This window comes from Wolffia australiana, chromosome 4 (assembly GCF_029677425.1).
Source record: "Wolffia australiana isolate 7733 chromosome 4, ASM2967742v1".
Classification (NCBI taxonomy): Eukaryota; Viridiplantae; Streptophyta; class Magnoliopsida; order Alismatales; family Araceae; genus Wolffia; species Wolffia australiana.
Genome location: NC_135838.1, coordinates 3,280,171 through 3,295,894, shown reverse-complemented (window position 1 = coordinate 3,295,894; position 15,724 = coordinate 3,280,171). Strand labels below are relative to the sequence as shown.

Below are 15,724 nucleotides of genomic sequence, written 5' to 3'. Positions count from 1 at the left end.
AGAGAATATGAGAGAGAGATAGAATCAGAATTTAAAATAAAATGAGAGAGGGAGGGCGAGAATTATAGAGTCAGGGAGAATGAGAGGGAGAGAAGAGAGGAGAGAGGGAGAAGTAGAGAGTTATAGAGGGTGGCAGAGAACGAGGGTGAGAGATGGAAATGTAAGTTAAAAAAACTAGCAAAGGGCGAGAGATGGAGATTTTGAGAGAATGGGAGAATGGGAGAATGGGAGAGGGGAGAGTGAAATATGGAGAATTTAACAGATTGGAAGAAGAGAGAGTGGGAATCAGAGATCATGATAGAATGGGAGAGGAGAGAGTTAAATATGGAGAAGCTAAGAGATTGGGAGAAGAGAGAGTGAGAGATGGAGAATTTAAGAGATTGGGAGAAGAGAGAGGGAGAATTGGAGAAGAGAGTTAGAGAGAAAAAGAGATTGAATTAAGAGATGTGAAGAGAGATTGAAATTTAGAGAATTTCAGACTTCAGAGGGAGATTAAAGAATTTGAGATGGAGAATTAGAGAATTGGGAGAAGAAGAGGTTGAGACTTGAGAAGAATGGGTTAATCTCACGTATTGTAAGAAAGAAGTTGCATAATCCTAATGAAAAAATGACAACTATGAAGTATGAAGATCACGATTTACTTATATTCATTTGAAGTGAAAGATAAGAAGACATACCGCTGTAGTCGCCGCCGTTCACCGTGCGCCCTCCGCCACCACCGTCCGCCGCCACCGTCCGCCTCCGCCGTCTGCCGTCCACCGTCCTGCTTCGTCTGAGATCTGACCGTGTATTTTCGATTCAAAATTTTGAATCGAAAATACACGATGGACCCATCAAAATAGGTTAAATCCAATGTGGATATCGGTTTTCGATATCCACATCCGATATCCGGTACCCTCATCTATCCCCTTGAGATGGAGACGGATGCCGACATCGGGATGGATATCAGTATCGGATATCGACACTGTAGCAACTGATATACGATATCGATATCCGATATTCAGATATCGAAAAAAATGGATACTGGAAATTGCCTTTCCGGTATCCGATACAGCATCCGTCCTGATACCGGCATCCATTACCGGTATTGGGATGGGTGAACACTCATTTATTTGAAAGATCCAAGTGGTTCAACGACATGGACTCATTGGGAAAAGGAGGAAAGTATATTGTATGTCTTGTTTTGGATAAATAAGCAGATTACAAGGAAGATAAAGAAACGTTTTATAATTGATCTTAAAGTCCTCATATATCACTTCTTTCATGGTTACCAGTAGATAAGAAATATAGTTTTTTTTTTAAATCAACTCATGATGGGAAAGATTCTTTTGATTATAAATCTTCCAGCTGTGTGGGAAGGAAGTGAGGCCATGGAAAACAAAGAGTCAGTCCTGCCCTTCCCATATTACAGTATCAAGTTGAAGAAGCAGCTTCATTCTAATTTTGCTTGTCTACATTCTTGAAGTGGAAGGACATTTTTGGACCAAATACAACGTGACCAAAATCAAAGGCGTATCTCTTTAGGTCGATTACTATAATATAATATATGCTTATTAATGTCTTCTATAGCTTGCTCTTACTTCATCTTTCCCTTAATAAGTCATTAAATTCTGTGATTTTGATCCCCACTTTTTGGGAACAAAAGACAAAAGATAATCGATTCCTCCATTTAAGTGGTTGTATCTTCTCTTTGTTCTCGTTCATAAATCCTCCCTCAACAGTTCCCAATGTTTGGCACTTTCTATACTCCATAGTTTCAACATTAAAGAAATTGCTCATGATCAAGTTAAAACCTAAGATCTATGACCATATTATGTTAACTATTCGTATTTCATTCATTGCATTGGTATGCTCCTAGGTACCTGTAATTGTGATTCATTTTATCGTAAAAAAGTGATAGTTAAATGGAACCTTCATGGAATATCATCATTTTTTACGGTTTTTCCACTTCTCACATATGGTCTTTTCACACACCCGAATATTTGGTTCCAAATCATCGCTTGTTCCTTACTTTTTGGTAATAGATTTGGCTATTTCTATGGAATCAATAGTAAAAGTTCATGAATAGGCTGGAAAAGTTGAATGAGTGAGAGTGAATTGATTGACAAAAACAGGAAACCCCCTGGAGTCAGGAAAAGTAACTATCAATGAACTCCCACACTATTCTCAATCAAGATATGCAATTCATTTCTTTTATGAACATGACGTATAGAAGACGCCTAGCCTTGGGAATGAGATGAATGATACATCCATCTGATGAGCGCTCATGAAGAACTCAAAGCAAAGCAAGAGCTTGGGCATTGAATTACTCCATCAATCAAGCAAGAAAAATGAGGCAAACTGGATGGAAGACTGGGGGAGGAAGGTAGGGTTAGATTAGACAAGGGGAAGAGTTACCAAGTATTCAATAAAGCATTACTTGAGAACATGGCACTAATTAGACATTAGAGAGAATGACTATCACCTTCAATTGGATATAATAAATTATTCACTTGCATACATTCTTACAAGTTATTAAGTAAAATGATTTCAGACCATATCAAATGAGTCAGACTTTATGACTTCTTTCAGAATCTATGGATTATATTCTAGACTTATTGGTTAGCATGTTTCATTTCTCATTTTTATTTTATTTTTATTTCATCCTTTATACTGGGATTTCTTCTAAAAAAATTATTTATTTTATCACTGTATGTTATAAATGAGGGTTCTGAAAGAACGTATATTGAACGTAAAATTCTGAGTATCCATACCGCACATTTGTCTTTTTTAAAGATAAAATTTGAGAGCCTTTTGAAAGTGAGAGTTTCCTACTACCCTTCTTTCAATTAGATAAAATGAATGGAAAAATGATAAGGAAAACTCGTTATCTGAAGCAATGGCATGACAAAAATTTTTTTGGAAGAACCTAAATATTGATTCATCCAACATGGAATATCGTCTCTTAGAGTAGCATCACCTTGAATGGTTTGTTTGTCTATCTGTTGTTGCATGTTCTAAGTGTCTTGAATTTTTTCCATTAAAATAAAATTTTATAATTAACTCAAGCCCTACAGACTCTCAAAGACTTTCAGAATTGGCTTCATAATGTTAACAAAGTTGAATGAAGAAGTTACTTGTTTTGCTTCTAAAGTTGATTGTGTTCATAATTGCTTATAAAGACACTTAGAAGCTAAAAATTTTAGAAAATAAAGTTTCTGAGGTCATGTTAAGAAGTAAATGAACATTGAATGAAGAAATTTAGAAGAAGAATAAAAATGTTATCTAAAGGCACAGAAAGGGAAGTGAAGGTTATCCAACATTCCAAACTGTTTTCAAGAACACTAAAGAACCTCAATCTAGCGTCACACAATACAAAAATCTCAAAGGTCAAGAATGCAGCTGGTAAGTCAGGGGAAGGGGGCCAACAACAAAATGACTGGAATCAAAGATGGTGGTGCATCAGCTACATATTGGGAGTTTTTAGATTAGTAAATAGTGTCTTAAGCTAACCAAAAATATAAGTAAATTGGCTCACAATTAAGTACATGTCATAGATCAACCAACTGTCTTACTTTAAGAGTCAACATAGGAGATGTTTTATCTGAAATGTGGACAAGGCATGAGTTTTCCGAAATGTATTTTGAGTTAATTTTTTTTATCACCAATTATGGATTGGTAGACTATTCCCCTGCATTAAAAATGGCTTTTCAATTGCTAATCATATTCATAATAACAAGTCAAGGGGGGGACAAGTTTTCCAAAATGTATTTTGAGTTAATTTTTTTTATCACCAATTATGGATTGGTAGACTATTCCCCTGCATTAAAAATGGTTTTTCAATTGCTAATCATATTCATGATAAAAAGTCAAGGGGGGGACAAGTTTTCCAAAATGTATTTTGAGTTAATTTTTTTATCACCAATTATGGATTGGTAGACTATTCCCCTGCATTAGAAATGACTTTTCAATCGCTAATCATATCATGATAACCCAACAATATTTTCTTGATCATAAGTGATATTCACCAATATCTTGGTGGTCTGATCAATTAGCATCACATTCGCTCTCAAGCTGCAGCATGGTACTGACATTTTCTAGACGTTATTAGTTACTTAAAAAAAACTGACTGAAGACCACACCAACAGCCAAGGTCATCTAGAGTTCAGGATTTAGAAAATGTACTCAAGGTATTCAAGCAGAAGGCCATTGTGCTGACGACCAACGGCATCAAGAACTCGAGGCCAAAGGCCGAAGGGATATGGGGTTATTTTCATCTGAAAAATCTCTACTTAGGGTTGATCCCCTTTAGATATTTTGACAATTTACTTTGTAAGGTTCTTGAAGATGTTGTTATGAATAGAAGTGTCATCATTAGCGAAGAGGAAAAGCAAATAAACTTTATAAATAAAGTCAGAGCCAAGAAATAAAGAAATTATTTTCTAAGATTATTTGACAGTCTTAGAGTTGCAACAGTGCATTACCTAGAGTCTTTTTCAGCTGATATGCACGTTGTGTCATAGATAACTTTGTTTCTTGATAAACCATCAAGGATTTTGTGATGCATGTAGGTCACCTAAGGCATGTGGTCACAACTCTGCCAGCATGACCTGTGCATAACCCAAAAGAGATACAAATTCATGCAGTTGTGAGTGAAGTGTTGACGACTCGAAAAAAATTTGGAAATCGATAAAATGGTGCGTCATGAGGAGTATATAAGCCTCATCGTAGAACAAACAAATTCTTTCATGGCCACATTACCTGTAACGTGGATCCTTGCGTTACTACCTCATCTCAACACAGCGTCAAGTGCACCAGGTGAGAAAACTCTCTCTCTCTCAATCTCTCTCTCTCTCAATCTCTCTCAATCTCTCTCAATCTCTCTCAATCTCTCTCAATCTCTCTCAATCTCTCTCACTCTCTCAATCTCTCTCTCTCTCTCTCCTCTCTCCTCCCTCCCTCCCTCCTCCCTCCCTCCTCCTCCTCCTCCTCCTCCCTCCTCCTCTCCCCTCCCTCCCTCCCTCCTCCCTCCCTCCTCTCCCTCCCTCCCTCTCTCCCTCTCTCTCTCTCTTTCTCCTCCTCCTCCCTCTCTCCCCCTCTCCCCCTCCCTCTCTCTCTCTCTCTCTCTCTCTCTCTCTCTCTCTCTCTCTCTCTCTCTCTCTCTCTCTCTCTCTCTCTCTCTTTGTCTCTCTCTCTCTTTCTCTCTCTCTCTCTCTCTCTCTCTCTCTCTCTCTCTCTCTCTCTCTCTCTCTCTCTCTCTCTCTCTCTCTCTCTCTCTCTCTCTCTCTCTCTCTCTCTCTCTCTCTCTCTCTCTCTCTCTCTCTCTCTCTCCACATGAAAAATACATGAAGTTGGATTTCTAGAAAGTGCTCAAGGTTGACGACTCCAAGATTCAGTCTATGAGGTTGTAGTCGCCCGAACATTAGGGATTAATGTGCCTTCTTGGAGGTCACAGGCTATTACCACCATTTCATCTCTTAATACACAACACCTGCATTACCCTTGAATGTCCTCTTCAAGATAGGCATTTTCACATAATTGCTAAAGCACAACAATCTTTTGACACCATCAGAGCTGCCTTGTCCACCACTCCAGTACTTGTGCTACCCAACTTCCAGAATGGCTTTGAGGTGAAAACAAATGTATTGAGCGACGGAATGGGAGCAGTCCTTACGTTCAAAGGCAGATCAATGACATTGAGCATGAACTCATGGCTATCATATGGTCGATCTACTAATGGAAGTAATATTTGATGTTTAAGGAGTTTGTGCAACAAATGAATTGATACAATTTAAGTTTTCTGCTGGAGTAGAGGGAGGCACATTCCCAGCATCACAAATGTCTGGCAAGAAAATATTGTGCTTCATGTTTGAAATCTCGTATCACGCAAGCAACAAGAACTGAGTGGCACATGCCTTATCACACTTCCCTCAGTTAATGAGGTATCAGCTTCCTTTTTCTAAAGAGGGCACTCAAATACACGAGGAAAATCTATATGACCCCAAGTTACAACACATATTGACACAAGTGCATGCACAACCCTGTGGTGTTCCTCTCTACACCCTCTTTGACGGCTGCCTACTACACAAAAAGCACTTAGTGTTGCCTGTGGTATCTGAACTCATTCATATGACTCAATATGTCAGGGCCATTGGGGGTTCATGTGTATCAAATCACTTCTATTGGGTGGGCATGAAGAGCTGTATCAAGACGTATGTCAACTCGTGCAACATGATAGTGAAATAAGTCGGAGACGGTATCACCATTTAAATTACATCCCTGCCAGTCTGGAGGGGCATTTGGTAGGATATATCCAAAAACTTTATTAAGTGAATACCGCCATCAAACAAGTACACCATTTTCCTTCCGGTACGTCAGACATTTTTTTGAAGGACAATGCTCAAGTGTTTTGTAGGGAAATTGTGAAGCTTTATGGAATGCCTGAGGCCATCATCTCCAACTAAGGCCAAATCTTCACAAGCGCAATTTGGAATGAACTGCACAAGCAACTGGGCACCTGGCTGTGTATGAACTCGATGCATCATCTAGAAACTGATGAGCAGATTGAAGTCATCAACCGCTGGGTCGATACTTTACTACGATGTTTCGCAAGGGACAGTCCAAATTGTGGATTTTCTGGCTCATTTGGGAAGAATATTTCCACAATACCTTACACTACTCAACATCCTGCATGACATCCCACCCTCTTATGGCATCCCTAACTGATGCTGTCAATCAACTAACTTCTGGTTAGCAGGGATGAGGTACTGCAACTGTTGCACCAGCACCTCCATTTAAGGTGGGATGTGACATTTGAGGAGGATGTTGTCTTATTGAAGCTGTGCCTGAATTGAATGAAATCCATGGCGAAAAGCGTGAGTGAGAGGCTGGCATCTATGTACTACAAACCCTTTAAGATCGTGCAAGAGACCCGCAAAGAGGTAGACAGACTGAACTTACCAGCTCATGCATAGATTCACCCAGTATTTCATGTTTCAAAGCTACGGCATGGCGACACGAACGAGCCAGAGCCAAACCTGCCCTGCCAGAGCCATAGGAACACGCCGTCATCTACGCCAGACAGATTCTTGAGTTTCTGCCAAATATCAAGGAAAATGTAAAGGAGAGACCGATGTCAATGCCCTATGTAAGTGGTCCCTCATGTGAGGGTTTAAGTGGCTAAAAGGGGAAGGACGTCGAGGAGAGGGGGGGGGGGCCTGGATTAAGGTTTTAGGGGAAAAGGGTCCCCGTCCGTAGACGAGTGAGGAAGAAGACCACCAGAGACGAGCAACAATGAAGATTAATAGACCACAGGCATGCGAGCATTGACAAGGGGCAGTAAAGCAGTGGCACGAGAGACGAACTAGAGAAAGTAAATCATCAACCAGAAACACAGCGGAGCACATGGACAGGACTCGAGCATCCCTTAACATTTATGCATCCTCCGTCACCATCATCTTTATCATCATGACCATGATGGTGACAGAGCAATATACAGCCCTCCCTCATGGCAAAAACACAGGGCTTCCATCTGCAACCAAAAAGAAAATTAGGGAGAAAAAATAAATAAATTCATAAAATGAAGAAAAAAATGGAAGATGTAGGTTCTCTCACCGCACCGACAATAGGGGCCAACATTCTCACCCGTTTTATAAAAAAAACTTTTTATGGGTGAAGGAGATATCTTTTAGCTCATAAGTGTCCACGATGATCGAGAAGGGGGGCGACTGATCTCCACGCTCATGGAAAAGGGCCGGCGAAGTTCTTCTGATCTTCTCATTTCCTGATCATCAAAATTAACATAAAAATATTACGATAATGAGATGATTATGACCATGATTATGTCAATGACAACAAAGACAGTGACGGTGAGGAAGAAGATGAAGATGAAGATGATGATGATGATGATTGTGGTGACGATGACAATAAAGATGATGATGATAAAGATGATGCTTAGAATTCTGAAAAAAAGCGATGAAGTTGATGTAGATGACTGTAAAGAAGTCGGTGACGATCGTGAAGAGGAACAAGATGACATAGAAAACCGTGACGACAATGTATATGGTAACGAAACAGAGTTCCTATCAGGGAACAAGAAAAAACGAAAAGAGGGGATACAAACCAGAGATAGTACTGAGAAATAGGATAATGGTGAGACAAGATGATAACTGAAATGACTGTACGAAGAAGATGATGATGACTGTAGCGACATCAAAAAGAAAGAAGAAAATGAGGATGATGATGATGTTTACCATAGTAACTATAAAAAGAAGATGATGGTAACAGTGAAAATAAAGATGATGATGATGATGATTGTGACAAAGAAAATAAAGATGATTACAAGAAAGAATAAGATAGTAACGAAGAAATAGATTTTGGTGATGCTCTTAATGCAGATGACGGTAAAGAAAATGACTATGAACCAGATGACATAGATCAAAAAAGGGGAAAGCAGTGATGACGATGTGTGTAATGATGAAATATAAAAGTACGCAAATCTCAATGAACTGTGAAAATAAAGATGATGATGATGATTGTGACAAAGAAAATAAAGATGATTACAACAAAGAAAAAGGTAGTAACGACGAAATAGATTTTGGTGATGATTTAATGCAGATGACAGTGAAGAAAATGACTATGAACCAGATGACTAGATAAAAAAAGGGGAAAGCAGTGATGACGATGTGTGTAATGATGAAATATAAAAGTATGCAAACTCAATGAACAAATGAGGGGCACAAGAAAAGGAGAAAAGAGGCGAGACAAAACCAGAGAGAGCGCTGATGAAGGGAGATTCCTGGATCGGAGTTGAGACTTGGAACGTGCCCGATGACTCACTTGCATGGCCTCAAAATTCACCAACAGAGATGCAAAGTCCATTTCTACTTCCCCTTCCTCAACACTTTTCCCCTCAACTGTCGTCCCTGGTCTGTTCCACTGCGGCACCGTCTTCAACCGTGTCCTCAGTATCTTGAAGGCCATGCTTTGCTGTGTTTTGATTGAAAAATTTATACCGTTAAAAAAATTGTGACATCCACCAAAAAATGATGAAAATAAGTTTTTCCCTAAATTATTTGAAAAAAGGAAATAAATCATTTGAACTCATATAGGGGTTGTCAGACAATGACAAATCCATCATTGTCATCGTCATCTGGTGTTTGCTACAAGATAATGATAGATTGATGATGAGGCAATGAAAAATTCACCATTGTCCACTCATCATCATCATCATCATTCTAGATGTTGGATCCTTATTCATATATCGGTCTCATACATTACACATGATGTATTTAACTAGACCGCGGATTAGTTCTAGCATGAGTTCATCAAATTTATGGAAATTACACCTTAAAAAGAAGGTTCGGATGAACTTGGCAGGGGTTGACGGATCCAAGATGACTGATGAGAGATAACATGTCATTAACACAATCCTGATCGCATCTCGGGGTATTTTTGTCAATTGCTTCCCTTGCATGTTTTCCCTTTAAACAGATCCACATTCCCCTCAGGAGAAGAGCTAAGGAGAGAGAATTGTATCTCATTTTCTTTTTCTTCCTTTTCCTTATCACCGTGTCCTGTCCCCTCTCTCTCTCTTTCCCATTCCCTCTATCATCGATTAATGAAGATTCATTTGGAAATGTCAGTTACACAGGTCAACATTGACTGATACATTTCAAGAATGTATCAAATTCTCGACATTTGTCTATATCGAGGATGACGATGACAATGATGATGAATATAACTTGTATAAATACTTTTCCTCTAAATTTCTCTCTCAGCATCCAGCATGACGATGATAAGTCATCAGCATCCTCGTCATTCATTTGTGGCTAGGATGGTGATGACAGTGACAATTCGTCGTAATTGTCATTATCATCATCAATCAGGCATCTTGCCTAGGATGACAACTCGCCACTTTTCATCATCATCCTAGCCCCAAATGAGTGATGACAATGATGACAACCTGCGTGGATGATGAGGATGACAAATTCATAATTGTCCACAACCCTGCTTAACAGATAAAAGTTTAACCCTAAGAATTTACCTGCGGTAGCAACATCAGGAGGCCATTGAGGGACTTCAACAACCAGATGTATTTCTCAGGTTCTAGAAGCTGCAGGTTTCAAGGAAAAAATATGACATCTCTTTAACAAAAATTGGGAGAAACAAATAAAAAGAACTGGAGCCTCGATGGGGGTTTTAGAAAGCACCTGCAATCTCAGATACGCAAAAATGGGTGTTTCCAGCAGGCGAATCAATCTGTCTAGCTGTACAAGAAATCTAGTATTTATGTCCTCCTCTCCCAGTGACTGAATCACAGAGCACGCATGCTGGTACGCCTGTTTATTTGCGATGTGGCTAAGTCTTGAATTTCAAAAATTGAGGCAAAGTGAACAAACCATCAATACACGTACCTGAGCCAGGAGACACAAACTAATGGTTGCCATTGGGGAATGACACCAAGAAGAATAGAGTGTAGTGAACATATCCTTCCCAGAGGAATTCACCAAAGATTGCTTTAGAAGCGAACGCAACTCCGACAACTCGGATGAAGTGAGCATGATAAGATTTAGGGCCTTAATAAATGCCGAGAAAAATGGGCTACAAATCAGATATATAAATTTGTCTAGGTTTTAAAGCTTTATAGGCTAGATGGGGTAATAATAATAACCTGAACCATGACAGCTGCAAAGTCCAAGTCTTCTTCTCGCTCTAGAATTATAGAGAATTCGCGGTAAACACGTTCGGCATCCAGAAGAACACAAAGTCGACGAATGATTAAGGCACCACGTCTGCGTCAGTTGTTGAGAGGTGAAAAGTTTGTCTTCTCAACTGAAAGTGTCGCACATAGAGCACTCACTTTTCCAAGAGGGAGTTGTCTGCTTTAAAATTTTTAACCAAATAAAGAACCAGGTCACGGAAATGAAGGTCATCTCTAGCTATGCAAGCATGCACTTCCAGTACAAGGAGAACAACCTGCAGATAAACTTTTATTAGATCCGTTTATGAACAGAAAAATGCTGTAAAATATTTTCTTCCAGATGGGACATGATAATAAAGATACAATCAATCTTTTCGAGTACAGGAGAACGTTTCTAGAGAAAGTAGGCAAGAAGATTGGCTCTTTCAAACACCCAAAAATGTTGTTTTTGCAGAGGTCAAAGTAGGATTTGGCGTGATCCTGATCGGATCAAAAGATGGATAGGATCAGATCAAATAAAGGTTATTCTATTGATTAATCTAGTCTGATTTAGCCTTACGGATTCTTGATGATTTGATCATTAATTAATCAGTCAGATTGATCGATTTGATCCATGAGAAAAAAAAAAGATACGGCAAAAAAGTCAGGCAAGGACCAAAAGTCCCCAACCAATATCAACTTTCAAGATTGCTGTCATGATAGATCACGATCCAATCCGGTTCAATGACTGAAATGATTAGATCGGTCCAATTTCAAAAGGATTATTATCGATCCAACCTCTAGGTTTAGTTGAGGATATCAGACCTTTTGTAAAGAGCTTGTAAAACAAAAATGATGAAGGATAAATTTTTTTCTGCACAAAGGTATGACATCGCCTAGGAGAAAAGTGGAAGCCACACAAAGTCTTACCTCATTAGAAGGATCAGATAATGCGCTGAGCAAGGAATCAAATATTTCATTCAAGAATACTATAACCTGTTCAAAGAAAAAGTACAGGGTGTGAATGGATGAGAAAAACATAAAGAAAAAAGTAACCGAATGATAGTAATTACAAAAATGTTATTATAATCCAAATCACTTAAACCTCAGAGCGGTGCCGCGCCAAAAGAGTACCCATCCAATTCAACGCTTCAATGCGGGTAGCCTCAGATTCATTTGATAATTGGCTGGATATAATTTTTATACACGATCACAACATAATAGAGTATTTCTATCGAAATAGAATGAGCAAATAGTTTAATTAGAGAGACAATTTCTACCCAAAAAAACAGCATACATTACAATCTAGAGAAAAGCACCACATAAAAATTTTGAAACAAAGGTTTATGGGCAAGAAAAGTTTTTACTTCCGCGCAATAGAAAGGATGGAGCCTATATCAAAGCCATCAGCTGGATCAGCACGAATTGCCCGAAGTTCTTCATTAGTTTCACGGGCAACCTACAATTATCATGCAGACCCAGTCTAAAAATGGTAAAATAACTTCACCCTAGGTGAAATCACAATGGATGCATGATACAAACGAAGGGAAGTAAAAGAATCTTGATAGTCATAATAATTCAATTGAGTATCCCAAATATAAAATGACTAAGTCTTTCAGGGACCAACTTACAGCTCTTATTTTCTCTTCTTTGTCAGATATGCATGGCAATATAGCTCCGAGGATGGCAGCATAATAAGGAACAAGTTGTTCGCCCCCAAGTTTCACAAATTCATTTATCTTTAACCAGGAAATAAGAACGATCAGCGATCCAATTAAAGATAGAGGCTAACCATTTCTTGTCACAATGGGCAAAGATTTTTCCATACCCACGTGATGGCAGTCAAACGGGTGAATTCATCAGGAGATTCCGCCCTTTGAACCAGTATTTCAGCCATACTTCCATAGTCTACATTCTTCAAATAGCAAATAAAGTTAGGAGAATAGTGTGTTTAGAACAAGATTTAATTCTAAAAGGGCCGTTTACTTCATAATATTTGACAAACGTATATGCTTGGGCAATCAAACAAGAAAACATATTGGCAAACTAGGGAAGGGTCATACTGGGGAGTTTTTGATTTCTTGTAGAAACTCAGAGAGTGCTGAATCAGCTTGCTGCCGGATTTCCCGGCCGGAATCACTTAGCATGTTGAATAGGCCTGTGATGAGGAAGATATTTTAAAATTTCTTAGAATGATGCGTGGAATGAAAATTTATTGAGTAACTCATACCATCAAGAAGATCTGGAAGAAAACCCAGCATGTCAATATCTGGGGCGCTATCTAACACTGTGATCCATCCCACTAAAAACTGCCGCACAAATGGGTTGAGGACGTTCATGCGCTCTCTTAACAGAGGTATAAATTCTTCTATGCTGAGAAAAGTGTAATACCATTTTCATTAAACCAACCCACCACGTATGGAGAAAGAATATTTTAAAGTTGAAAGAGCACCTGAATTGGTCGCTTTCTGTTACAATGTCCTGGCAATTCAAATATTTTTTGAAGGCTGAGTCAGTTTTAATGCAATTATTGATAAGAAGACAAAGGAAGAAGCCACCTAATTTACCTTTACAAGTCTGTCTAAAAGATGAGCAGCACTCTGCACATTGGGATCTGAGTCGGCAGATAGCTTACAGAGCGCATCAAATATTTGATTGAAGAAAACGATAAAATCACCTCTAACGACCTGCGCAAAGACAATGTTTTAAGGTTGACTAAGATCGCAAAATTCGATGGTTGAACCAGAGAGAGGAAAGGAATTCATCTTACCTTTGCTATATTATAAAGTGCTTCACAAGCATAATAACGAACTCTGCTGTCTTGGTCGTTAAAAGAATTAAGAACAGGGGGCACAATTTGCTGCATTTAATAGAAAAATTCAGATAATTATCAATTATTAAATTCAAACTTTCAGTCTTTAAAACTAGAATTGTTGAATCCATCAGATGAATTTTCACCATTGATATCAGTTTTCCATAAAAGATATTTCAAAATTGTTATGAAGTACCACGTATCCCTCTCATGCTACAGCCATTCTCTTGATATGTATATATATGTCTTCTTAACAAATGAAAAGATGAACTTTCCTGTTTTTCGTTCTCTTTTCTTGCTGACCATTCTCTTCTCTCTATTCGTGCCCTAAGAGCTTCTCACCAAGATACTCTAGCCAAGATTGTAACTCTAGACATGGTATCAGAGCCAGGTTGAGCGACGACCTGCTAGCTGACGATCAAGGAGGGGCAAGAGTGGAAGGCAAGCTGATCGAGGAACTTCCAGCAATCCTCACACAGTCTCTCTTTACTACATCACTGTCCTCTTGCAACTTTCTCCAACTGAACAGGATTGCGTCTGTGACCTAATACACTTTGTCAGCACAAGACGATCATCCAATTACTTTCTTCCAACTGGGCGGGAGGATATCTGTAACCTAGCTGCAGTAGCTGAAATACACAGCAGTGTAGTGTATCCCAACTTAATGGGCCAACGTTCAGCAAGAAGATTCAGTCTGCAGCCATATCTTTCTCATTCCTTATCTTTCGCTTGCAGCTTCTGACTATCCATTCAGGTGTGGTCGTTCTAACCCATATTACTTCTCGAATCCCTTTTTAGTAAGATGGTATCTATTACTCATACATGGTGAAAGAAGACGTGCCAATGGACATGCATCTCAGTTACAGTGCTGGACAACTTCATATCGGGAGAAGTGGTATATACATTCCCCCATCACTGCCTCTCGCAACTTATTCACCGGGCACAACTTAAATCAGTGGATGAAGTATGTGCACATAATATTTAGGCTGCAAGGACAACTCTATTATTTGACTGATTATTTGACTCTATTATTTGACTCTATTATTTGACTTCGCAGAACCAGTTCCAGCCCACGCAAAAAACAAGGAATTTCCCACAAAAGGAAATTATGAGTAAAGGAAAACAACATTTGTAGAGTTGGACTCGTTAATAAGAGAGCTATTTATTGGAAGCATATAATCATTACGTTCCACGAAAATTTCATTTGCATGTCAATCCCAAGGTAGAACAGTTAGTAGTGATTTAGATATCACCTCCAGATGCTGGGCAGCATCGTTGGTCAAACCAATTGTGACTGCAGCAAGCCCTAGCAGTCCCCCCTTCATTCAAGAAACGACATTCTTGTTTTCAAAAACACCAACCACACGCGATCGTGAAGAACACAAAACAATGTGGGTTATTTTTCAACCTTCCGATGATTCGAATGAGGAGAATAAGCGAAATCATTCGCCAGGTGATTGATCACTGAAGTTATCTTCTCGTGCTCCCCGGAAAACGCAAGCTGCTTCACGATCGCCTCCACCTGCTCAACAGATTCAGCCCAAGCTTCACCCCTCCATCCCCCAAAGAACAGCAAGAACCCCGAAAATGCCACAATTACGCAAAAAGATAAAAACAATCATCACCTCCACGGCCGCGTTCTTGCGCTTCTCGTAGAGCTTATCCGCCAGAGTCCGCCAAACAGACGCGGGGACGACAGAGAAAGCCTCCGCCATCTCAGCGAGCTTATCGTCTTATCAAAACCGCCATGGAAGCTTCCTGCGCACCTTCCCGGCCTCGAAAAACGTCATCTCCGAGACAAATCGCCCCCAAACGCGACCTAATCCGCCATTTCTCGTGGAATCAGAGGATCAGATCGAGAGAAAAGAATCCAGAAATTCTTCGTTCTTCGTTCGTCCAGGCAAGATTTAGCGATCAGGAACGACGAATTCTTCCCCAAATCGCTCCAACTCCGCCGGATTCAGCTCTCCGCTCCTCTCCGATCTCCCCGAGCTTTCCTCTACCAGAAACTGCCGCCGGAGGAGTATTTATAACTAAAAATTTACTTGGACCCGGTCCAATTTAGTGGGCCGGTGCTGGGCCCAATTTGGCCCATTAGCCCCGTTGGCCACTTTATTGAATTATTGTGCTAATATTCAGCCCAGTTTGGCCCATTAAATCAGTCTGGACACGTGGTGCTTTCTTGTTTTATTGGGATAATATTGAGCCCAGTTTGGCCCATTAAATCAGTTTGGACATGTGGCGCCTGTTGG

General features: G+C 39.6%; 1 protein-coding gene, 1 long non-coding RNA gene and 1 pseudogene across 2 annotated transcripts; 1 reads left to right on the top strand and 2 right to left on the bottom strand.

The window, feature by feature from the left end:
* Positions 1 to 1,556: 1,556 nt before the first annotated feature.
* LOC144701985 (putative tatC-like protein ymf16 pseudogene) lies at positions 1,557 to 2,068 on the top strand (annotated as a pseudogene).
* A 2,285-nt stretch (positions 2,069 to 4,353) lies between these two features.
* Positions 4,354 to 4,911, bottom strand: LOC144702584 (uncharacterized). Its single transcript, XR_013581260.1, has 2 exons — positions 4,741 to 4,911; positions 4,354 to 4,589 (listed from the first exon to the last, which is right to left on the bottom strand). It is a non-coding gene; the product is annotated as an uncharacterized LOC144702584 (long non-coding RNA).
* Positions 4,912 to 7,261: 2,350 nt separating this feature from the next.
* On the bottom strand, positions 7,262 to 15,482 carry LOC144701639 (ARM repeat superfamily protein). The gene is made up of 21 exons (XM_078573359.1): positions 15,098 to 15,482; positions 14,881 to 14,994; positions 14,726 to 14,791; positions 13,431 to 13,520; positions 13,228 to 13,347; positions 13,113 to 13,141; positions 12,891 to 13,033; positions 12,724 to 12,818; positions 12,489 to 12,575; positions 12,292 to 12,399; positions 12,028 to 12,119; positions 11,766 to 11,847; positions 11,591 to 11,656; positions 10,841 to 10,956; positions 10,652 to 10,772; positions 10,395 to 10,556; positions 10,191 to 10,319; positions 10,025 to 10,093; positions 8,749 to 8,967; positions 7,594 to 7,762; positions 7,262 to 7,510 (listed from the first exon to the last, which is right to left on the bottom strand). The coding sequence occupies exons 1-20, from the start codon at positions 15,185 to 15,187 to the stop codon at positions 7,667 to 7,669; spliced, it is 2,094 nt and encodes a 697-aa protein (XP_078429485.1). The 5' UTR covers positions 15,188 to 15,482; the 3' UTR covers positions 7,262 to 7,510; positions 7,594 to 7,666.
* Positions 15,483 to 15,724: the final 242 nt, after the last annotated feature.

Bases quoted from the DNA above. Each gene is read 5' to 3' on its own strand.
- LOC144701639 (XM_078573359.1), bottom strand. From the start codon at position 15,187: ATGGCGGAGGCTTTCTCTGTCGTCCCCGCGTCTGTTTGGCGGACTCTG. The intron at 12,400-12,488 runs GTATGGAAAAAT...TCCTGGTTAAAG, and splicing joins GTTTGACTGCCATCACGTGG to ATAAATGAATTTGTGAAACT. The intron at 10,557-10,651 runs GTTATTATTATT...GCATTTATTAAG, and splicing joins TTGCAGCTGTCATGGTTCAG to GCCCTAAATCTTATCATGCT.